This window comes from Carcharhinus amblyrhynchos, chromosome 34, assembly GCF_965287045.1.
Source record: "Carcharhinus amblyrhynchos chromosome 34, sCarAmb.v2.hapA, whole genome shotgun sequence".
Classification (NCBI taxonomy): Eukaryota; Metazoa; Chordata; class Chondrichthyes; order Carcharhiniformes; family Carcharhinidae; genus Carcharhinus; species Carcharhinus amblyrhynchos.
In genome coordinates this window covers 4,180,039-4,203,918 of record NC_137357.1, presented here as the reverse complement: position 1 = coordinate 4,203,918, position 23,880 = coordinate 4,180,039, and the positions used below count along the sequence as shown (strand labels likewise).

The following is a 23,880-nucleotide window of genomic DNA, read 5'->3' as shown; positions in this document are numbered from 1 at the left end:
CTTACCTGGATAACAGGTGAAGCGGAGAATCCATTTCCGACACAGGGGAAATTTCTTTGCTCAGAGGGTGCTGAACCTTTGGAATTCTCTGGCCCCCGCGGGTTGTGGATGCAGCACCGCTGAAAATATTTTGAGCTCTTGGGAAATCAATGGGGAGCGAGCAGACAAGTCCGACTGAGGCAGGTCAGCCATGGCCCACATCAAATGGGAGAGCAGAGACAAGGGGCCGAATGGTCCACTCTTGCTCCCCATCCATAAGTCATTTCAACATCTCCATCCTCTTGAAATGGTGTCACGGTCGTTAGCACTGCTGTCTCACAGCGCCAGAGACTCGGGTTTGAGTCTCACTTCGGCTCATTGTCTGCATTGAGACTGCACATCCTCCCCATGTCTGCATGGGTTTCCTCCAGGGACTCCAGTTTACTCCCATACTCCAAAGATTTGCAGGTTAGGTGGATTGGCCACGTTAAATTGCCCCTCAGTATCCAAAGATGTGCGGGTTAGGTGGATTGGCCATGCTAAATTGCCCCTTAGTGTCCAAAGATGTGTAGGTTAGGTGGATTGGCCATGCTAAATTGCCCCTTAGTGTCCAAAGATGTGAAGGTTAGGTGGATTGGCCATGCTAAATTGTCCCTTAGTGTCCAAAGATGTGCAGGTTAGGTGGATTGGCCATGCTAAATTGTCCCTTCGTGTCCAAAGATGTGCAGGTTAGGTGGATTGGCCATGCTAAATTGTCCCTTAGTGTCCAAAGATATGCGGGTTAGGTGGATTGGCCATGCTAAATTGTCCCTTAGTGTCCAAAGATGTGCAGGTTAGGTGGATTGGCCATGCTAAATTGCCCCTTAGTGTCCAAAGATGTGCAGGTTAGGTGGATTGGCCATGCTAAATTGTCCCTTAGTGTCCAAAGATGTGCAGGTTAGGTGGATTGGCCATGCTAAATTGCCCCTTAGTGTCCAAAGATGTGCAGGTTAGGTGGATTGGCCATGCTAAATTGTCCCTTAGTGTCCAAAGATGTGAAAGGTTAGGTGGATTGGCCATGCTAAATTGTCTGAGTCAGAGGGATTAACCAGGTAAATATCTGTGGTCATGAGTATAAGGTCTGGGTGGGACTGACGTTGGTGTAGGCTTGATGGGCTGAATGGCCTCCTTCTGCACAGTTGGAATGATTCAAAACCAGAAATGAACTGAAAACCCAAGACAGGCTCAATTTGTTAATGAACGGTGGTAAATTTGTAAAAGAAAAGTGAGTCTCCAGACATCCCGCAAAGGTGTATATTTTTTACTTTCAGATGATCGGTACAAGTTTGCAATAACCCTTCAAACATTGAAAACGAAGTGGTAAGGTGTGAGGGAGGAGTCCCTGCAGAACGCACCCAGATTTCTGCTTTAACGGGCAGAGCTGTGCTCCGTGCCTTAGTGTTGTGTCGTTGTAACAGAGCTTCAGCCATACCCTCTCCCTCCCACCCAGCCACCAGAGTCCAGCGCAGACAGGGAGTGTTGGCCACTTATCCTCCTGGACCATCCTGGGCCATGCCCCCTCCCGGGTACTGGCTGACAGGGCGTTGGCTGAAGGAATCGGCGAGATTCTTTGGCAGAGGCTGGCGTGACCAAGCTGAATGGCACCCCCTCCCTCCCTCCCCGGCAACCTTGGCACCAAGGGGAGCAATGGGAGGTGGGGAAAGGGAAGGGGGAAGACCAGGACTTCACCTCTGGAGAACTGAATCCTGTGCTAATGGAGTTCTTCCCCCGTCCCGCACGAGGCGGGCAGACCGGCCTGGGATTAACCGGTGTAGGATTCCGACAGGACAGCCCAGCCCAGCCCAGCATACACTCTACCACAGCTCCAGGCTGTGTCAGAGGCCTACTTCTGGGGCTCCTCCACTGCCCAGTCCATGTGGTCCATTGCGTGCGACGCCCCTGACGGCGCAATGCCAGCGCACTTAGCTTGCTTTTGTACAGGCGCGCGTGTATGTGTGTGTTGGAGGGGGAGAGGGGTTGCGGCAGAGTTGTGGGTGCCACCCAGGGGCATCAGAAACTCCCCGCGAGTCCCTGTTCGAGACCTGGGCCCGAGGAACTAAACCCTGCAGAGCGAACGGTCGGTGCGACAGGGCACCTTGACTCCGTCACACATCGGCGGCCTTCCGCGCCGTGGCCGACTTGTGTGCAAACAGGAGCTATTCTGAGACTAAACAAATCACATTTTCCCAAGTGACTTTCCATGCTGTGCAAAAATACCCCCCCACCCCCTCCCCGGATGGCGGGCGCAGGGTTTGGGTGGGATGATAGCAGGCAAGTAGCTGACACAGAGGCTTCGTGTTTTCAGGTGTGGACAGCCTGCTGGTACGCTTTGTATGAGTGTGCACGCGCGCACCACAGTAGTGCGCAAGTGCACACGCGCAGCTGAGAGCTCGCGTGCACACGTCCGTGCGAATACAAGCGTGAGTGCACGCATGTGAGAATGTGTATGAGTGTGCACGTGTGAGTGCGCACGTGCGCGTGCACGAGAATGCATGAGTGCGCGCGTGTGCGCACACGTGTGCGTGAACGAGTGCCCACATGCCTGCGCAAGAGTGCACACGTGAACACATGCGTGTATATGTTACAGAGCATGCTTCAAGCAGGCTCAAACAAGTACATCATCATATCTGAGCCGAGGGTTCTGATGCGTCAAAGACTCGTACATGTTCAAACACCACCCCCCCACCCCGTCTCTCTTTTATACCCCACGTGTGCGCGTAGGAGTGAGTAAAAGTTCCGGCCCATTCCCAAATTGGGACAGAAGGCCTCCGTTCGACTCAGAAGAAAGCAAACACTGTCTCTCGGACTGTTGTCCAGCAAATGCACTTTGTGTATCACAGTCAAACCTGGGCAGGGGGTCACCCCCGAGACGGAGAGAGGAACAGACACAGCATCACGGCGCGAGGTGGCAGGGGGAGGGAAGTAACTCTTTTAACGCTTTGGATCCTGGACTGGTGCATCTAAACAGGCGATTGTCAATGTCCCAGCCTGGGGCGGGGGGAGGGGGAATCTTTCACCCCCCCCACCCACCCAAACGTCCTCGCCGTCCCCTCTATCTCACGCTCTGAGACATGTGCAGGGGGGTCAGCATCTCCTCGAAGATGGCACCTTTCACGTTGGAGCCTCGCAGGTTGGCCTCCTGTAGGTCGCAGCCGGAGAGGTCGCAGTTCTGGAATACAGCACGGCCAACGGGTTAGACACAGACACAGACACAGACACAGACACAGACACAGACACAGACACAGACACAGACACAGACACAGACACAGACACAGACACAGACACAGACACAGACACAGACACAGACACTTCAGCCCCCCCCAAATTCCTTGCCCATCACGATGCCCAAACTAAACTAAACCTTCTGTCCTTAGTCTGTGGCAACATGACAGCTCAGTGACTATCACTGATTGCTGTGCAGACACATGGATTTGGGCCGGTGTCTGTGGGAGTTTGCACATTCTCCCCGTGCTTGCGTGGGTTTTCTCTGGGTGCTCCGGTTTCCTCCCGCACCCCAAAGATGTGCTGTTAGGCTGATTGGTGTTAACAAATTGTCCCTAAATTAGTCTCCCCTCAATCTTCCCCAATAGGCGTAGACCAAGGTCACAGGGAGAAGAGGGCACTCAATGTTAAAATGGCAGCACGGGCTCGTTGGGACAAAGGACCTGTTTCCTGTGCTGCGTGTTCTTTGTATCCCTCTCGACTCATGTACCATCCAGATGCCTCCTAATGTTGCTGATGTTCCACCACCTCCTCTGGCAGCATGTTCCAGGCACCCACCCACTCTGTGTGGAAAACCTCCCCCACACATCTCCCTTAAACCATCCCTCTCTCACCTTGAACCTGTGTCCTCTTGAAACTGACCCTTCCACCCTGGGGAAAAAGCCTCCGACTATCCACCCTGTCTGTGCCTCTCATAAATCAACCCACCTTTGTGACAAGGCAGAGGGTGGGGGTGGGAGGGGCAGAGATGAAATCCCCTCCCTTGGCAACTTTAATCAGGTACAACATTCAAGTTCAGTGTTACAAGTCGGCTGACATTAACACTGCTAACAAGTTGCTGTGAAAATCCCCCAGTCGCCACACTCCGGCGCCTGTTCGGGTTACACCGAGGGAGAATTTAGCACCTAACCAGCACGGACTGTGGGAGGGAACCGGAGCACCCGGAAAAAACCCACACAGACACGGGGAGAACATGCAAACTCCACACAGACCCAAGCCAGGAATCGAACCTGGGTCCCTGGTGCTGTGAGGCAGCAGCGCTGACCCACTGTGCCACCGTGCCTATAACAAACCTTTGATGCTGAAGGGAGCACCCTTCATATGTTTTAAGGGGCACCTGGACAAATCCACGGATAGGATGGGAATAGAGGGATATTGTCCCTGGAAGGGTCGGGGGTTTTAGTTCAGTCGGGGCAGCATGGTCGGTGCAGGTTTGGAGGGCCGAAGGGCCTGTTCCTGTGCTATCATTTTCTTTGTTCATTATTGCCAGCCAGAGAGATGGATTTGACCCATTTCCAAACATCCAGCATGGCCACAGTCCCCACATTTACAGAAATAAGGCACATCAACAGCTGGAAAATGCTTTACGAGACACCCGATATCATTTAAGAATGGGGACATGTGCAGGAATCTCAAGGAGTTGGTTTGCAGGTGCAGCAGGTAATGAAGAAGGCAAATGGAATTTTGTCCTTCATTGCGAGAGGGATGGAGTTTAAAAACAGGGAGGTTATGTTGCAGCTGTATAAGGTGCTGGTGAGGCCACACCTGGAGTACTGTGTACAGTTTTGGTCTCCTTACTTGAGAAAGGATATACTGGCACTGGAGGGGGTGCAGAGGAGATTCACTAGGTTGATTCCGGAGTTGAGAGGGTTGGCTTATGAGGAGAGACGGAGTAGACTGGGGCTATACTCATTGGCATTCAGAAGGATGCGGGAGGATCTTATAGAAAGATTATGAAGGGAATAGATAAGATAGAAGCAGGGAAGTTGTTTCCACTGACGGGTGAAACTAGAACTAGGGGGCATGGCTTCAAAATAAGGGGGAGCAGATTTAGGACTGAGTTGAGGAGGAACTTCTTCGCACAAAGGGTTGTGAATCTGTGGAATTCCCTGCCCAGTTGAGGCTCCCTCATTGAATGTTTTTAAGGCAAGGATAGATAGATTTTTGAACAGTAAAGGAATTAAGGGTCATGGTGAGCGAGTGGGTAAGTGGAGCTGAGTCCACAAAATGATCAGCCATGATCTTATTGAATGGCAGAGCAGGCTCGAGGGGCCGAATAGCCTACTCCTGCTCCTAGTTCCTATGGTCTAACAAGTCCTGCTGACACGAAGGGGCAATTTAGCACGGCCGATCCACCTAACCTACACATCTTTGCAGGCTGGTGTGGGAGATAACCGGAGCACCTGGAGGAAACCCACACAGACACAAGGAGAATGTGCACACTCCACACAGACAGTGACCCGAGGCTGGGAATCAAACCCGGGTCCCTGGCACCGTGCCCCCGTGCCGGCAGGCTGAACCGCTCTTGCAGAGGGCAAGCACAGCTATGAGGGGCCTCTTTCCATCGGGTCAGCAGGCTCAAATCCTGTTCAACAACATCCCCCCTTCGGGTAAAAGTTGTGAGGTTAACCCCGAGTGAACAGGCAGTGGGATGTTCCAGAACGAAAGGTGGTCCGAGAGACTCACCTCCAGGTCGGTTCCAGCCAACGTGGCCCCTCGGAGGTTGCAGTTTTTGAGCTTGGCGTTCTTCAGGGTGGCGACTCGCAGATTGATGCCCGTCATCTGGCTGCCCTCCATGTCCACTCCCTTCAGATTGGCACCTGGGTAACATCAACACCCATTTACAGATTCCAGTGCGAGCGCAGGTCCACTCCCTCACCCCACCCCCCCCCCCCCCCCCCCCCAAACACCGAACGGGCAGAAAACAGGAGCACCCGAGGGCGACACGGCCTACCTTCCAGGTTGGCCTTCAGGCCTGAAGGGTCCTCGAAGTTGCAGCCTTTCAGCGATGCCCCCTCCGCGTTCGAACACAGCATCTTCACCCCCTGGAGATTGGCGCCCTGGGCACGGGGTTAGAAACAGCCCTCGGTGAAAATCGATCCGAGTCGCCAGACCGGGGAAGGGCCCACATCCAGCTCCTTCGTCCCAGTGTCAAACATTTACAAACTCAACCTGCCGTCTCCTGTCTCGCAATATAGAACCCCTACAGCCATTCGGCCCATCGAGCCTACACTAACTCACTGACAAGAGTATCTCACCTCGACGTTCACCCCGCCCTATCCCCATAACCCCACACAATTTAGCATGGCCAATCCACCTAACCTGCACATCTTTGGATACGAAGGGGTAATTTAGCACGGCCAATCCACCTAACCTGCGCATCTTTGGACACTAAGGGGCAATTTAGCATGGCCAATCCACCTAACCTGCGCATCTTTGGACACTAAGGGACAATTTAGCATGGCCAATCCACCTAACCTGCACATCTTTGGCGTATGGGAGGAAACCGGAGCACTCGGAGGAAACTCACGCAGACACTGGGAGAACATGCAAACTCCACACATACAATGACCCGAAATCAGGAATTGAATCCGGGTCCCTGACATTGAGGCAGCAGTGCTAACCACTGTGCTACCGTGTCAGATCTAGTGCAGAACTAATTATCAAATCCTCAAGCCCTCTTTGAAGCAGCACAGAGAGACTGCAATGGGGAAGTGGCAGTGTACTGATATTGTCACTGGACTCATAACGTAGACACCCAGTGTAATACTCTGGGGACCCGGGTTCAAATCCCACCACAGCATATAGTGAAATTTGAATTTAATTTTAAAAACCTGGAATTACAAATGTGCTGACACTGAAGCTTTAAGAAATGCATTCATACTATGTTTCTTGTGAGGGGCATGTTTAAAATTCAGCCTTTTGACATGGTGCCAATTTGTGACACTAATAAACAAACCTAAACTTAAAAACTTGGAACGAGAGGCAATCTCTCATTCTCAGGATCCTGAAGGGGATCCGATCAGATAGTCAGAGGTTCCCTGGGGACTCAGGAACACAGCTTCAAGTTTTTAAGTTGATTTATTCATATCACAAGTAGGCTTACATTAACACGGCAATGAAGTTGCTGTGAAAATCCCCTAGTCACGACACTCCAGCGCCTGTTTGGGTTACACTGAGGAAGAATTTAGCACCTAACCAGCACGTCTTTCAGAGGAAACCAGAGCACCCGGAGGAAACCCAGACGGCAGCGCGGTGGCACAATTGTTAGACCTGCCGCCTCTCAGCCTCATGGAGTCAGGTCACTGAGTGGAGTCTGCACGGGTTCCCTCCCACACTCCAAAGACACGCGGGTTAGGTGGATTGGCCATGCTAAGTTAATTGCCCCTGAGTGTCGGGGAACTAGCTGGGGTAAACGTGAGAGGTTGCAGGGGTAGGAGCTTGGCGGGACTGTGGTCTCGATGGGCTGAGTGGCCTCCTTCTGCACTGTAGGGAATCTCTGATACGAACCCATGCAGACCCGGGGGGAGAACGTGCAGGCTCCACACAAAGGACAACACAGCTCGGGAAACAGGCCCTTTGGCCCAACGAGCCCGCGCCCAAGCCGGGAATCAAACCCGGGTCCCTGGCACTGTGAGGGAGCAGTGCTGACCACCATGCCACCCCAGGACACAGCGTGGATCATTTCAGACTGAGGAAAGGTGCCACTGGGCTGGAACGAGCCCCGATTTCACTGTGAGCAAAAACCAACATATGTATATATATTCAATTTGACAAAGACTTACGTCGAGTACAGCACCAGACAGGTCTGCCCGCTCCAGGTTCGAGCTGCACAGGTTGGCGTGGCTCAGGTTGCAGTTGCTGAGGTTGGCCATCTTGAAGTTGATGTAACGAAGATCGAGGCGGGATAAGTCAGTCCCTCGGAAATTCAAACCCTGGGCAGAAGAATTTCAAAAGCTCTTTGAAAAGGGGTGCCCTATCGATCCCACTGCTCTATCCCCTTGTCTATTCCACTCAGATCATGGGGCAAGAATACCAAATAAAGCTTCCTTTCTCTCACAGTCCACGTGTGGAGAAACCTGGGCAAAGTTCCGCTTTGGGCAATGAGTGACGATGGTGCCACAACGTTCTTCACTGGTACTGACTCCAGGTTAAGCAACACGGTGGCACAGTGTGGTTAGCACTGCTGCCCCACAGCGCCAGGGAACCCGGGTTCGATTCATGGCTCGGGTCACCGTCTGTGTGGAGACCGCACATTCTCCCCGTGTCTGCGTGGGCTCCTATTTCCTCCCACACTCCAGAGACGTGCGGATTAGGGGGATTGGCCATGCTAAATTGCCCCTTAGTGTCAGGAGGATTAGCAGGGTAAATGCACAGGGTTATGGGGACAGGGCCTGGGTGGGATTGCAGGCTCAATGGGACGAATGGCCGCCTCCTGCACTGTGAGGATTCTGTGAAGTCAATTTTAAAACACTCATCCTTGTTTTCAAATCTCTTTGGTGTGTCTACTCCGAGATCTCTGCGCTCCTCCAATTCTCGCCACACAATTCCCCAGCCATCTCCAACAAGAGAGGATCCATCCACGGCCAAATGGTCTCCTTCTGCACTGTCAGGATTCGATCATGTCCAAATGCAGCAAGATCTGGACAATATCCAGACCTGGGCAGGGAAGTCACAAGTAACATTCCTGCCACACAAGTGCCAGGCAATGACCAACACCAACAAGAGAGAATCCAACCCTCTCCCTGTGCCATCACTGAATCCCCCCACTGTCTAAATCCTGGGGGTTACCATTGACCAGAAACTGAGCTGGACCCAGCCATATAAATGCTGTGGTTACCAGAGCAGGTCAGAGGTTGGGAATCCTGCAGAGAGTAACTCACCTCCTGACTCCCCCCAGAGCCTGTCCCACCATCTACAAGGTACAAGTCAGGAGTGTGATGGAATACTCCCCACTTGCCTGGATGGGTGCAGCTCCAACAACACTCAAGAAGCTCGACACCATCCAGGACAAAGCAGCCCCGCTTGATTGGCACCCCATCCAGAAACATTCACTCCCTCCACCACCGACACTCAGTAGCAGCAGTGTGTACCATCTACAAGATGCACTGCAGTGACTCACCCTTAGACAGCACCTTCCAAACCCATGACCTCTACCATCTAGAAGGACAAGGGCAGCAGATACATGGGGAACACTACCACCTGCAAGTTCCCCTCCGAGCCACTCACCATCCTGACTTGGAAATATATCGGCCGTTCCTTCACTGTCGCTGGGTCAAAATCCTGGAACTCTCTCCCTAACAGCACTGTGGGTGTACCTACACCACACGGACTGACTGATGTCCAATAACAATCCTGGAACTCCCTCCCTAACAGCACTGTGGGTGTACCTACACCACACGGACTGACTGATGTCCAATAACAATCCTGGAACTCCCTCCCTAACAGCACTGTGAGTGTACCTACACCACACGGACTGACTGATGTCCAATAACAATCCTGGAACTCCCTCCCTAACAGCACTGTGAGTGTACCTACACCACACGGACTGACTGATGTCCAACAATAATCCTGGAACTCCCTCCCTAACAGCACTGTGGGTGTACCTACACCACACGGACTGACTGATGTCCAATAACAATCCTGGAACTCCCTCCCTAACAGCACTGTGGGTGTACCTACACCACACGGACTGACTGATGTCCAATAACAATCCTGGAACTCCCTCCCTAACAGCACTGTGAGTGTACCTACACCACACGGACTGACTGATGTCCAATAACAATCCTGGAACTCCCTCCCTAACAGCACTGTGAGTGTACCTACACCACACGGACTGACTGATGTCCAACAATAATCCTGGAACTCCCTCCCTAACAGCACTGTGGGTGTACCTACACCACACGGACTGACTGATGTCCAATAACAATCCTGGAACTCCCTCCCTAACAGCACTGTGGGTGTACCTACACCACACGGGTTCAAGATGGCAGCTCACCCACCACCTTCTCAAGGGGCAGTTAGGAATGGGTAATAAATGCTAAGCCTGGCGAGCGAGGCCCACCTCAGAGAGAATAAGGAGACCCCAGTCTTCAAGCTGCCGTGAGATTTCCCCTGTATAACCGTCTCTCTCAAACTGATTCTTGTTTGGTTGCCTCTTCTCGCTCCTGTCTGTGGAAATACGGCCTCGCTCACCACCAACTCCCTCGCCATGGTGTGACCCCCCCCCTTCACCCACAGGATTGTGCATACACTGACCTGACACCGGAGTTCCGACTTGGTGGGCGTGGCCAAGAGAAACCGGACAAACTCCTTGCGGGAAATGGGGGAGTGATCTTCGGCCGGCAGGGAATTCTGCAAGGAAGCAGCGGTTAGTCCATCATTCCGCAGGGTTCCTGATCCGGCCCCCCGAGTGACTGGCTGAGTGGGTGAACAGGTGGGCACGTACTGTCCCTGTCCGCTCGCCAATCGCGTAGACCCCACCCCCCAATAAACCACCCTCCAGTCCCACACGGACTGACCGATTCACAGTGACAGCTCCCGGCCCCCAGACCCTAGGTACAGTGATACCGTGTGGTGTCAGCCCCATTAGGCCCCCCCCCGATCACCTTCCAGCTCCCCCCCCCCACCACAGCGTGCACCCTCCAGCACCCCCCCCCCCACAGCGTGCTCCCTCCAGCTCCCCCCCCCCCACAGCGTGCTCCCTCCAGCTCCCCCCACCCCCACAGCGTGCACCCTCCAGCTCCCCCCCCCCCCACAGCGTGCTCCCTCCAGCTCTCCCCCCCCACAGCGTGCTCCCTCCAGCTCCCTCACCCCCCACAGCGTGCTCCCTCCAGCTCCCCCCCCCCCCCCAACAGCGTGCTCCCTCCAGCTCCCCCCCCCCCCACAGCGTACACCCTCCAGCTCCCCCCACCCCCCACAGTGTGCTCCCTCCAGCTCCCCCCCCCCCCACAGCGTGCTCCCTCCAGCTCCCCCCCCCCACAGCGTGCTCCCTCCAGCTCCCCCCCCCCCCCCCCCAACAGCGTGCTCCCTCCAGCTCCCCCCCCCCCCCCCACAGCGTGCTCCCTCCAGCTCCCCCCCCCCCCACAGCGTGCTCCCTCCAGCTCCCCCCCCCCACAGCGTGCTCCCTCCAGCTCCCCCCCCCCCCCCCAACAGCGTGCTCCCTCCAGCTCCCCCCCCCCCACAGCGTGCTCCCTCCAGCTCCCCCCCCCCCCCACAGCGTGCTCCCTCCAGCTCCCCCCCCCCCCACAGCGTGCACCCTCCAGCTCCCCCCCCCCCACACAGCGTGCTCCCTCCAGCTCCCCCCCCCCCCCACAGCGTGCACCCTCCAGCTCCCCCCCCCCACAGCGTGCTCCCTCCAGCTCCCCCCCCCCCCACAGCGTGCACCCTCCAGCTCCCCCCCCCCCCCACAGCGTGCTCCCTCCAGTTCCCCCCCCCCCACAGCGTGCTCCCTCCAGCTCCCCCCCCACAGCGTGCTCCCTCCAGCTCCCCCCCCCCCACAGCGTGCTCCCTCCAGCTCCCCCCCCCCCACAGCGTGCACCCTCCAGTTCCCCCCCCCCCACAGCATGCACCATCCAGCTCCCCCCCCCCACAGCGTGCACCCTCCAGTTCCCCCCCCCCCACAGCATGCACCATCCAGCTCCCCCCCCCACAGCGTGCTCCCTCCAGCTCCTCCCCCCCCCCACAGCGTGCACCCTCCAGTTCCCCCCCCCCCACAGCATGCACCATCCAGCTCCCCCCACCGACCAGCGTACACTGTTTAGCTACCCCCCCGCCAGCACACACTCTCCAGTTCCCACCCTCCAGCCCTTCGCACACACATAGCATACAGGAGGCCATTCAGCCCATCGGACGTGAGACATCCCCATATTGGCCAATTTCATACCTTAATCAGTAATTCCAATTGTTCAATTAGTGAGTCAATGCCAAAGAACTTGGCCTCCTCGAGAACACCTACAGCAAATCACAAAAAAAAATCACTCGATTACGTCAAACTATCCATCTAATAACAGGAATGGAAAGTGCCGTACGCAGGGTCCGGGGCCGGGGGGCCTAATGCCGTACGCAGGGTCCGGGGCCGGGGGCCTAATGCCGTACGCAGGGGCCGGGGCCGGGGGCCTAATGCCGTACGCAGGGCCCGGGGGGCCTAATGCCGTACGCAGGGCCCGGGGGCCTAATGCCGTACGCAGGGCCCGGGCCCGGGGGCCTAATGCCGTACGCAGGGCCCGGGCCCGGGGGCCTAATGCCGTACGCAGGGCCCGGGCCCGGGGGCCTAATGCCGTACGCAGGGCCCGGGCCCGGGGGCCTAATGCCGTACGCAGGGCCCGGGGGCCTAATGCCGTACGCAGGGTCCGGGGCCGGGGGCCTAATGCCGTACGCAGGGTCCGGGGCCGGGGGCCTAATGCCGTACGCAGGGTCCGGGGGGCCTAATGCCGTACGCAGGGTCCGGGGGCCTAATGCCGTACGCAGGGCCCGGGGGCCTAATGCCGTACGCAGGGTCCGGGGCCGGGGGCCTAATGCCGTACGCAGGGTCCGGGGCCGGGGCCCTAATGCCGTACGCAGGGTCCGGGGCCGGGGCCCTAATGCCGTACGCAGGGCCCGGGGGCCTAATGCCGTACGCAGGGCCCGGGGGCCTAATGCCGTACGCAGGGCCCGGGGCCGGGGCCCTAATGCCGTACGCAGGGTCCGGGGCCGGGGCCCTAATGCCGTACGCAGGGTCCGGGGCCGGGGCCCTAATGCCGTACGCAGGGTCCGGGGCCGGGGCCCTAATGCCGTACGCAGGGTCCGGGGCCGGGGCCCTAATGCCGTACGCAGGGTCCGGGGCCGGGGCCCTAATGCCGTACGCAGGGTCCGGGGCCGGGGCCCTAATGCCGTACGCAGGGTCCGGGGCCGGGGCCCTAATGCCGTACGCAGGGTCCGGGGCCGGGGCCCTAATGCCGTACGCAGGGTCCGGGGCCGGGGGCCTAATGCCGTACGCAGGGTCCGGGGCCCTAATGCCGTACGCAGGGTCCGGGGTATCGTGCGGGACCTACCCAGCAAGTTGAGGCCTTTGTTGACGATGAGTTGTCCGTGCCGCAGGTAGTTCAGAATCGGCATGAAGTACTCCGGGCTTCGATCGATCAGAAAGCCTCCCTGGTGGTCCCTCTTATTACCCCAAGCGTCTTGTCCCCAGAGGAAGCCAAAGTGCAAACAACAAAACAAAAAGTGGGAGGCAGAGGTGGGAAACGTATCAACAAGAACAATGTTACACCTCAGCTTCTAATACAAATACATCGCATGAGAGAAAACATTAAAGTTCTTCTCTGGTCTTTTGCCAGGTGAAAGAGTGTCTGGCGTGGCACAGTGGTTAGCACTGTGCCAGGGACCCGGGTTCGATTCCCAGTTTGGGTCACTGTCTATGTGGAGTCTGCACATTCTCCCCATGTCTGCGTGGGTTTCCTCCAGGTGCTCCAGTTTCCTCCCACAGACCGAAAGCCGTGCTGGTTAGATGCTAAATTCTCCCTCAGTGGAACCCGAACAGGCGCCAGAGTGTGACAACTAGGAGATTTTCACAGTAACTTCATTGCAGTGTTAATGTAAGCCTGCTTGTGACATTAATAAATAAGCTTCAGTACATTGGTGGGTGCACAGTAAAACTAACCTTTATCCCGGAACATGTGTGCAAGCATGCTCTCTGGTTCCTTATTCACTAAAGTGCTCCTGGGAATGACAGGAAAGGAAGTGTTATTGCAGAATTGGAAAAGAGACGCTCCAATCTTCGGGAGAACAGCCTTGAGAACACTCCCAACAGCAAAACACAGGAGGAGCAACGCAAAGCACAACTCCCACAGGGTAACATACAACACCCTCTACACTGTCCCTCATCAAACACTCCCAGGACAGGTACAGCACGGGGTTAGATACAGAGGAAAGCTCCCTCTACACTGTCCCCATCAAACACTCCCAGGACAGGTACAGCACGGGGTTAGATACAGAGTAAAGCTCCCTCTACACTGTCTCCCCATCAAACACTCCCAGGACAGGTACAGCACGGGGTTAGATACAGAGTAAAGCTCCCTCTACACTGTCCCCCATCAAACACTCCCAGGACAGGTACAGCACGGGGTTAGATAGAGTAAAGCTCCCTCTACACTGTCCCCATCAAACACTCCCAGAACAGGTACAGCATGGGGTTAGATACAGAGTAAAGCTCCCTCTACACTGTCCCCCATCAATCACTCCCAGGACAGATACAGCACGGGGTTAGATACAGAGTAAAGCTCCCTCTACACTGTCCCCATCAAACACTCCCAGGACAGGTACAGCACGGGGTTAGATACAGACTAAAGCTCCCTCTACACTGTCCCCCATCAAACACTCCCAGGACAGGTACAGCACGGGGTTAGATAGAGTAAAGCTCCCTCTACACTGTCCCCCATCAAACACTCCCAGGACAGGTACAGCACGGGGTTAGATACAGAGTAAAGCTCCCTCTACACTGTCCCCCATCAAACACTCCCAGGACAGGTACAGCACGGGGTTAGATACAGAGTAAAGCTCCCTCTACACTGTCCCCCATCAAACACTCCCAGGACAGGTACAGCACGGGATTAGATACAGAGTAAAGCTCCCTCTACACTGTCCCCCATCAACCACTGCCTGGACAGGTACAGCACGGGGTTAGATACAGACTAAAGCTCCCTATATACTCATCCCTAATCTCAGGACAATATCCCTGCTTAGTGAGTGCCATCTTTTTCACATCTTCCACAGCAGACATCCCTCTGTTGAGGGACTTGTACTGAATTATGAACAGTTTTGAATTGGAGATGATGGAATAAAAATCTCCAGGAGACAAAAGAATGCCGTTTACAAGTTATTCACAGAACATAAGAAATAGGAGCAGGAGTAGGCCATCCAGCCTGCCCCGCCATTCAATAAGATCATGGCTGATCTGAAGTGGATCAGTTCACTTTCCTGCTCTCTCCCCATAACCCTTAACTCCCTTGTCTATCAGAAACCTATCTACCTGTGACTTATATATTCAGTGAGGTAGCCTCCACCACTTCACTAGTCCTACTGTCCTTTCTGAGCGGGAAGAATCTCTCTTCCTCTACCCTATCCATCCCCTTCATTATCTTATACGTCTCTATAAGATACTCCCTCATCCTTCTAAACTCCAACGAGTACAGACCCAGTATATTTAGTTTGTCTTCATAGTCCAACCCCCTCATCTCCGGTATCAGCCTAGTGAACCTCCTCTGTACTCCCTCCAAGGCCAAAATATCCTTGCATAAGTGCGGCGACCAAAACTGCACACACTACTCCAGCTGCAGCCTCACCAGTGCCCTGTACAGTTGCAGCAAGACCTCCCTGCTTTTATATTCTATCCCCCTCGCTATAAAGGCCAACATTCCCATTCGCTTTCTTGATCACCTGCTGCACCTGCAGACTGGGTTTTTGCGACTCGTGCACAAGGACCCCCAGGTCCCTCTGCACAGTAGCATGCTGCAGCTTTTTGCCCTTTAAATAGTAATCCCTCCTACTATTATTCCTGCCAAAGTGGATAACCTCACACTTGCTAACATTGTACTCCATCTGCCAGGTCCTCACCCACCCTATCCAGATCCCTCTGCAGACTTTCCACACCCTCCGCGCAATTTGCTTTTCCACTCATCCTCGTGTCATTTGCAAATTTTGACACCCTACACTCGGTTCCCTCCTCCAGATCATCTATATAAATGGGAAATAGCTGAGGCCCTAGCACCGATCCCTACGGCACTCCACTAGTCACCATCCGCCAATCAGAATAGCACCCATTAACCCCCACTCTCTGCTTCTTATGAGGCAGCCAATCCTCTATCCACGCTAACACCTTACCCCCAACTCCGTGCCCCCTAACCTTCTGTAGCAACCTTTTATGAGGCACCTTGTCAAACGCCTCTTGAAAATCTAAAAACACCACATCTACCGGTTCCCCTCTAGTCACATCCTCATAAAATTCCAATAAATTCGTCAAACACGACTTCCCCTTAACGAATCCGTGCTGCGTCTGCTTGATCAAACCATTCTTTTCTAGGTGCCTCGCTATTTCTTCTTTGATGACGGATTCATGCATTTTTTTTGATGACGATTTCAAGCACAGCTGAGGCACTTTCACATCCCTCCTGCCCGGGATGGAGATCATTTGGTTCCGTCCCTGTTTCGACAAGCCTCAAGTCACTTCCAGCCCACCCTGCTCTGAAAGCTCAGGGGTAAACACTGGGGTGTGGCAGAGAGACACACTCCTGTTGGCAATCGCGCCTCCCCCCGACCCAGCTTACCGTGTCGTGGTGAAATACTGGCCCCCCACATTTAGTGTTATCCAGTCGGTACACATGCTGGATTTAGCCTCCAGGTCCTTCTCCTGAGCCTCTGGGTCTGTCAGATACAAGTGAAGAAAGTCAGGCTCCGGTTCTTCGCCCAAGCCGGTGTTTGTGTCAACGCGCAAAGGTGGAAAGTGTCCCACTAAGTAATGCACCCCCTCAGAGTAATCAAGCCTTTTCTTGGCAATAAGGTTAGTCACGGGATGCCGTATTGGAGAAAACTGCTCCCTATCAACTCCCCCTACCCCATGCAGCGTTCTCTCTTCATCAAGTGGGTGAAGTACTATCATTAAACCCATTAAACAGAAGGCAGCGGTCTCTCTTTATACATGCTCGGGGTACTCAATGAAGACACGCCCTTTACCCGTATAGCTTAACAACAAAATTCACATCCTCCAGACCGTAGAAACCCATGAGACGCATGTATAACGGTTTCAGAAATACTACTGAACACTTTAGGGTGGGCACTGTAGTTAAGACTGCTGCCCCGCAGCGCCAGGGACCCAGGTTCAATTCCCAGCTTGGGTCACAGTCCGTGCAGAGTCTGCATGTTCTCACCGTGTCTGCGTGGGTTTTCTCCAGACGCTTCGGTTTCCTCCCATAGCCGAAAGATGTGTAGGTCAGGTGGATTGGCCTTGCTAAATTGCCCCTTAGTGTCAAGGGGATTAGGAGGGTAAATATACGGGGTTGCAATGAGAAGACTTGGGTGGGATTGTTGTCGGTGCAGACTCGATGGGCCAAATGGCCTCCTTCTGCACTGTAGTTTGTGATAAGTTGCTCCTTAGTGTCCAAAGATGTGCAGGTTAAGGGGATTGGTCATGCTAAATTGTCCCTTAGTGTCCAAAGATGTGTAGGTTAGATGGATTGGCCATGCTAAATTGCCCCTTAGTGTCCAAAGATGTGTAGGTTAGGTGGATTGGCCATGCTAAATTGTCCCTTAGTGTCCAAAGATGTGCAGGTTGGGTGGATTGGCCATGCTAAATTGCCCCTTAGTGTCCAAAGATGTGCAGGTTAGGTGGATTGGCCATGCTAAATTGCCCCTTAGTGTCCAAAGATGTGTAGGTTAGGTGGATTGGCCATGCTAAATTGCCCCTTAGTGTCCAAAGATGTGTAGGTTAGGTGGATTGGCCATGCTAAATTGTCCCTTAGTGTCCAAAGATGTGCAGGTTAGGTGGATTGGCCAGGCTAAATTGTCCCTTAGTGTCCAAAGATGTGGAGGTTAGGTGGATTGGCCATGCTAAATTGTCCCTTAGTGTCCAAAGATGTGTAGGTTCGGTGGATTGGCCATGCTAAATTGTCCCTTAGTGTCCAAAGATGTGCAGGTTCGGTGGATTGGCCATGCTAAATGTTTGGGGTTACCGAGATAGGGCAGAGAGGAAAGCCTGAGTCAGATGATGCTCTTTGGCAAGTTGGTGCCATTTTGATGGGCCGAATGGCCCTCCTCCTACTCTGTCGGCACTGCAGGCTGGGGATTAGTGGAGTAAATACATGGGTTTATGGGGACAGGGCCTGGGTGGTGCAGGCTCAATGGGCTGAATGGCCTCCCTCTGTACTGTTGGGATTTATTAAAAGAAAGCTCTCCAGAGTCAACACTGTGGAAAGGGACAAAAGGATGTCCATAACGAGTGAATATTTCAGTTCCGAGGCACCTACCTATAAACGGTTCCCCCTCCGACACGTACAACACATCGTCATCTCTGCCCAAGAGCAAACAGAAGAGAGAAAATTACCAACAGGATAGTTCGCATCACTGAACCCACACTGGGTCAAACACAGAGGACATCTCAACTTCCACCTCCCAGACCTGGGTCAGCTGGAGGCACCAGGCAGGAGAGAGTCATTTTCACAGCCACAGAGAATCATCAAACTCCCTACAGAGCAGGAGGAGACCCTTCCTGTAAATCACACTAACAGGATCGCTCATTTGGCTTTTAATATCTTCGTTAGGAACTAGAAGCAGGTGGCCATTCAGCCCTTCCAGCCTGCCCCACCATTCATTTTGATCATGGCTGATCATCAGATTCAATATCCTGATCCCCCCCCCTTATCCCTCGATCCTTTTAGCCCCAAGAGCGAAATCTAGAACATAAGAAATAGGAGCAGGAGTAGGCCATCTAGCCCTTCGAGCCTGTCCCGCCATTCAATAAGATCATGGCTGATCTGTCGTGGCTCAGTTCCACTTTCCCGCCCTCTCCCCATAACCCTTAATCCCCTCTCTTATCAAAAACCCATCAACCCACATCTTAAAAATATTTAGCGAGGCAGCCTCCACCACTTCAACGGGCAGAGAATTCCAGAGATTCACCACCCTTTGAGTGAAGAAGTTCCTCCTCAACTCCGTTCTAAACCGCACCCCCTTTTATCTTGAGGCTGTGCCCCCTAGTCCTACTGTCCTTTCTGAGCAGGAAGAGTCTCTCCACCTCTATCCTATCCATCCCATTCATCATCTTATACGTCTCAATGAGATCCCCCCTCATTCTTCTAAACTCTAACGAGTACAAGCCTAGTTTATTCAGCCTCTCCTCATAGCTCAACCCCCTCAACTCCGGTATCAGCCTAGTAAACCTCCTCTGCACTCCCTCCAAGACCAAAATATCCTTGCGTAAGTACGGCAACCAAAAATGCACACAGTACTCCAGCTGCGGCCTCACCAATGCCCTACACAGCTGCAGCAGGACCTCCCTACTTTTATATTCAATATCTAGCTAAATTAAAAGCAAAGCATTCTGAATGCTGGAATCTTTTACAAGCATTTACCCCTAGCTCGTCCCCCTGACACTAAGGGGCAATCCACCTAACCAGCACGTCCCTGGACTGTGGGAGGAAACTGGAGCACCGGGAGGAAACCCACGCAGACACGGAGAGCGCGCGCAGGCTCCACACAGACCGTGACCCGAGCCGGGAATCGAACCTGGGTCCCTGGCGCTGTGAGGCAGCAGCGCTAACCCACTGTGCCACCATGCTGTCCCAACAGACGCCCTCAGAAAACAGAGGACTCCGATGTTGCGGGGTCAAGCTGAACTCTGTTACAGCAATGGGTCCAAAAACACGCAGCATGGGACGGACCTCTTTCTCAAGGGCAATCAGCGACGGGCAGCAAACGCTGTCTCTTGCTCACAAAGAAACATAGAAACTAGGAGGAGGCGGCCATTCGGCCCTTCCAGCCTGCTCCACCATTCATTTTGATCATCAGATTCAATATCCTGATTCCTCCCATATCCCTCGATCCCTTTAGCCCCAAGAGCTCTATTTAATTCCTTCTTGAAATCACACAACGTTTTGGCCTCAACTACTTTCTGTGGGAGTGAATTCCACACATTCACCACCCTCTGGGTGAAGAAATTTCTCCTCACCTCAGTCCTAAAAGGTTTACCCCTTATCCTCAAACTGTGACCCCTAGTTCTGGGCTCCCCCACCATCGGGAACATTCTTTCTGAATCTACCCTGTCTAACCCTGTTAGAATTTTATAAGTTTCTATGAGATCCCCTCTCACTCTTCTAAACTCCAGTGAATATAATCCTAACCGACTTAGTCTCTCCTCATGTGACAGACCTGCCATCCCAGGAATCAGCCTGGTAAACCTTCACTGTACTCCCTCTATAGCAAGGACATCCTTCCTCAGATAAGGACACCAAAACTGCACACAATACTCCAGGTGTGACCTCACCAACACCCTGTACAATCGCAGTAAAACAGCTGTGTCCTTGGGCTCACATTCCCTCAGCAAATTCCACTCAGTCTGAGTCTGCTGGTGATACGCTCCTTGGCAGTCTCCCCTCATCCACCCATGGTCAGCACGGTGGCACAGTGGTTAGCACAGCTGCCTCACAGCACCAGGAACCCGAGTTCGATTCCCAGCTCGGGTCACTGCCTGTGGAGTCTGCACGTTCTCCCCATGTCTGCACGGGATTCCTCTGGGTGCTCCAGTTTCCTCCCACAGTCAAAAGATGTGCAGGTTCGGTGGATTGGCCAGGCTAAATTGCCCCTTAGTGTTGGGAACTAACTGGGGTAAACGCATAGGGTTATGGGGTCACTGCAGACTTGATGGGCCTCCTCCTGCACTGTCGGGTTTCCATGATTTGTGAGACATGATTGTCGCTGGCTGGACCAGTATTTATTGCCCATCCCTAGTTGCCCTTGCAGGGCAGTTGAGAGTCAACCACATCGCTGTGGCTCTGGAGTCACATGTAGGCCAGACCGGGTAAGGATGGCAGATTTCCTTCCCTAAAGGGAACCAGATGGGTTTTTCTGATAACAGCTTCATCAGCAGATTCTTAACTCCAGATTTTTTTTTTATTGAATTCAAATTCCACCATCTGGGATTCGAACCCGGGGTCCCCAGAACATTAGCTGAGTTTCTGGATGAATAGTCTAGTGATAATACCACAGGGCCATCGCCTCCCCTTACCCACATTCAGCTGTATTTGCCAGCGGAAGGCGTTATCAGCCCTGCTGACTGGTTAAAGACAGACTTACCGAATGAGTGCTATGTCATCAATAAGACCACCCTTCCCATTGTACAGGTTAACCGCCTTGATGCTCAGTTTACTGCTGGCCACAGATAGCAGGTCCGAGAGCGCTCCGTACACTGCGACCACCTGCCCAGGAAAAAAATAACACCGTGAGAACACAACCGGGCACAGAACGCAGAACCTGAGTGGGTACACAGCAAGATCCCAATGTTAAAACCCGCCGCTGGGGTTTCTGTCTGTAAGTGCAATCTCCTACAGGCTGGGAAAGCAGACGCAGCCTCCGGGTTTTTAATATCTCGACTCCTCTGACCAGAGTGTGAAGTCAGGAACTGGTTTGATACCAGAAGCAGCGCTCGGAAAAGGGATTCATCTCCCACCGGCTCCCCCAACACTCAGGCTCAGAGGGAAACGCCTCCCTTCCCAACTAAACCGGCTTTTCAAACTGCATCGCGCTAAAATCCTCCGCACTCACACCAACACATCTTTGTGCTAAAGCGTGACTGTGTGGGGCAGTGTTAGCTGGATTGGCCGTGCTAAATTGCCTCTTTAGGACTGGCAAGGGTAAATGTACGTGGGGTTACAGAAACAGGGTCTGGGTGGGATTGTGGCCAGTGCAGTCTCGATGGGCTGAATGGCCTCCTTCTGCATTGTAAATTTCTATGATTCTGTGGGGTCACTACTGCCTCACCCCCTCGCTCTTTAAGGCCAATTCTTTCCTTGCCCCGACCCTCTGGGCTCTGCCCTCCACTACCCCCTGAACAACCCCCGCCCCCGGGCTCAGCCCCCTGACCACCTCCCCACCCGGACTCAGCACCCCCAGCCCCCGCCTCCCCCCAACCCGGGGCTCAGCCCTCGCCCTCCGCCCCCTGACCCCACCCTCCCCAAGGCTCAGCCCTCGCCCTCCGCCCCCTGACCCCACCCTCCCCAAGGCTCAGCCCTCGCCCTCCGCCCCCTGACCCCACCCTCCCCAAGGCTCAGCCCTCGCCCTCCGCCCCCTGACCCCACCCTCCCCAAGGCTCAGCCCTCGCCCTCCGCCCCCTGACCCCACCCTCCCCAAGGCTCAGCCCTCGCCCTCCGCCCCCTGACCCCACCCTCCCCAAGGCTCAGCCCTCGCCCTCCGCCCCCTGACCCCACCCTCCCCAAGGCTCAGCCCTCGCCCTCCGTCCCCTGACCCCACCCTCCCCAAGGCTCAGCCCTCGCCCTCCGCCCCCTGACCCCACCCTCCCCAAGGCTCAGCCCTCGCCCTCCGCCCCCTGACCCCACCCTCCCCAAGGCTCAGCCCTCGCCCTCCGCCCCCTGACCCCACCCTCCCCAAGGCTCAGCCCTCGCCCTCCGCCCCCTGACCCCACCCTCCCCAAGGCTCAGCCCTCGCCCTCCGCCCCCTGACCCCACCCTCCCCAAGGCTCAGCCCTCGCCCTCCGTCCCCTGACCCCACCCTCCCCAAGGCTCAGCCCTCGCCCTCCGCCCCCTGACCCCACCCTCCCCAAGGCTCAGCCCTCGCCCTCCGCCCCCTGACCCCACCCTCCCCAAGGCTCAGCCCTCGCCCTCCGCCCCCTGACCCCACCCTCCCCAAGGCTCAGCCCTCGCCCTCCGCCCCCTGACCCCACCCTCCCCAAGGCTCAGCCCTCGCCCTCCGCCCCCTGACCCCACCCTCCCCAAGGCTCAGCCCTCGCCCTCCGCCCCCTGACCCCACCCTCCCCAAGGCTCAGCCCTCGCCCTCCGCCCCCTGACCCCACCCTCCCCAAGGCTCAGCCCTCGCCCTCCGCCCCCTGACCCCACCCTCCCCAAGGCTCAGCCCTCGCCCTCCGCCCCCTGACCCCACCCTCCCCAAGGCTCAGCCCTCGCCCTCCGCCCCCTGACCCCACCCTCCCCAAGGCTCAGCCCTCGCCCTCCGCCCCCCAAGGCTCAGCCCTCGCCCTCCGCCCCCCAAGGCTCAGCCCTCGCCCTCCGCCCCCCAAGGCTCAGCCCTCGCCCTCCGCCCCCCAAGGCTCAGCCCTCGCCCTCCGCCCCCTGACCCCACCCTCCCTAAGGCTCAGCCCTTGCCCTCTGACCCCCGCCCCCAAGGCTCAGCCCTCGCCCTCTGCCCTCTGACCCCCGCCCCCCCCCCCGATGCTGTGTCTGAGGCCAGAACTCTCCATTCACCTGACGAAGGGACTAACCCGAAAGCTTGTGAGTTTACTATCAAATAAACCGGATGGACTTAAACCTGGTGTTGTCAGACTTTTTACTGTGCCCACCCCCTGGGCTCAGCCCTTTCCACCCAGACCACCCCCCCCCCCCCCCCCGGCTCTGCCCCCCACCCCCACGAACCGGGCTCTGCCCTCCCCCTCCCACCAACCCCCACCCTCTCCCCCCCCCCCCAACCCCCACCCTCTTCCCCCCCCCCCTCTCCCCCCCCCCAACCCCCACCCTCTCCCCCCCCCCCCAACCCGGCTCTGCTCCCCCCCACAACCAGGCTCTGCCCTTGCCCCCTCCCCCAGACCCCCCGCCACCGGGGTCTGCCCTCCTCTCCCCCCCACCCCCCCTCCCACCGGGCTCTGCCCTTCCCCCCCCCCCACCCCCGACCCCACCAGGCTCTGCCCTTCCCCCCCCACCTCCCCAAGCTTAGTCCTTGCCCTTTCCCCCCCCCCCCCCCAGCTCTGCCCTTCCCCCCCCCCCCCGGGCTCTGTCCTTTCCCCCCTGACCCCCGGACCCTGCCCTTTCTCCCCCTGACCCCCGGACTCTGCCCTTTCCCCCCCTGACCCCCGGACTCTGCCCTTTCCCCCCCTGACCCCCGGACTCTGCCCTTTCCCTCCCTGACCCCCGGACTCTGCCCTTTCCCCCCCGACCTCCGGACTCTGCCCTTTCCCCCCCTGACCCCCGGACTCTGCGCTCTGACCTTCCCGTCCCGGTGGCTCCCGTTCACAAACAGCGTCACCCGCCGCATCCCCGCCAGCCGCGCGCCCCGAGCGGAACCGGAAACAGCCCGCGGGCCCCGCCCCGGTGCCCTAAACCAATCACAGCGCGGGGCGGGACCGGAGTGACGGCCACGCTGTCCAATCAG

At 55.9% G+C, this 23,880-nt stretch overlaps 1 protein-coding gene across 1 annotated transcript; it reads right to left on the bottom strand.

Moving 5' to 3' along the window:
- Positions 1-2,150: 2,150 nt before the first annotated feature.
- On the bottom strand, positions 2,151-23,790 carry LOC145361378 (BTB/POZ domain-containing protein KCTD9). Its single transcript, XM_080217075.1, has 12 exons — positions 23,716-23,790; positions 20,842-20,963; positions 18,018-18,061; positions 16,323-16,419; positions 13,661-13,719; positions 13,053-13,181; positions 11,906-11,973; positions 10,279-10,374; positions 7,806-7,955; positions 5,975-6,080; positions 5,707-5,840; positions 2,151-3,187 (listed from the first exon to the last, which is right to left on the bottom strand). The coding sequence occupies exons 1-12, from the start codon at positions 23,761-23,763 to the stop codon at positions 3,071-3,073; spliced, it is 1,170 nt and encodes a 389-aa protein (XP_080073201.1). The 5' UTR covers positions 23,764-23,790; the 3' UTR covers positions 2,151-3,070.
- Positions 23,791-23,880: the final 90 nt, after the last annotated feature.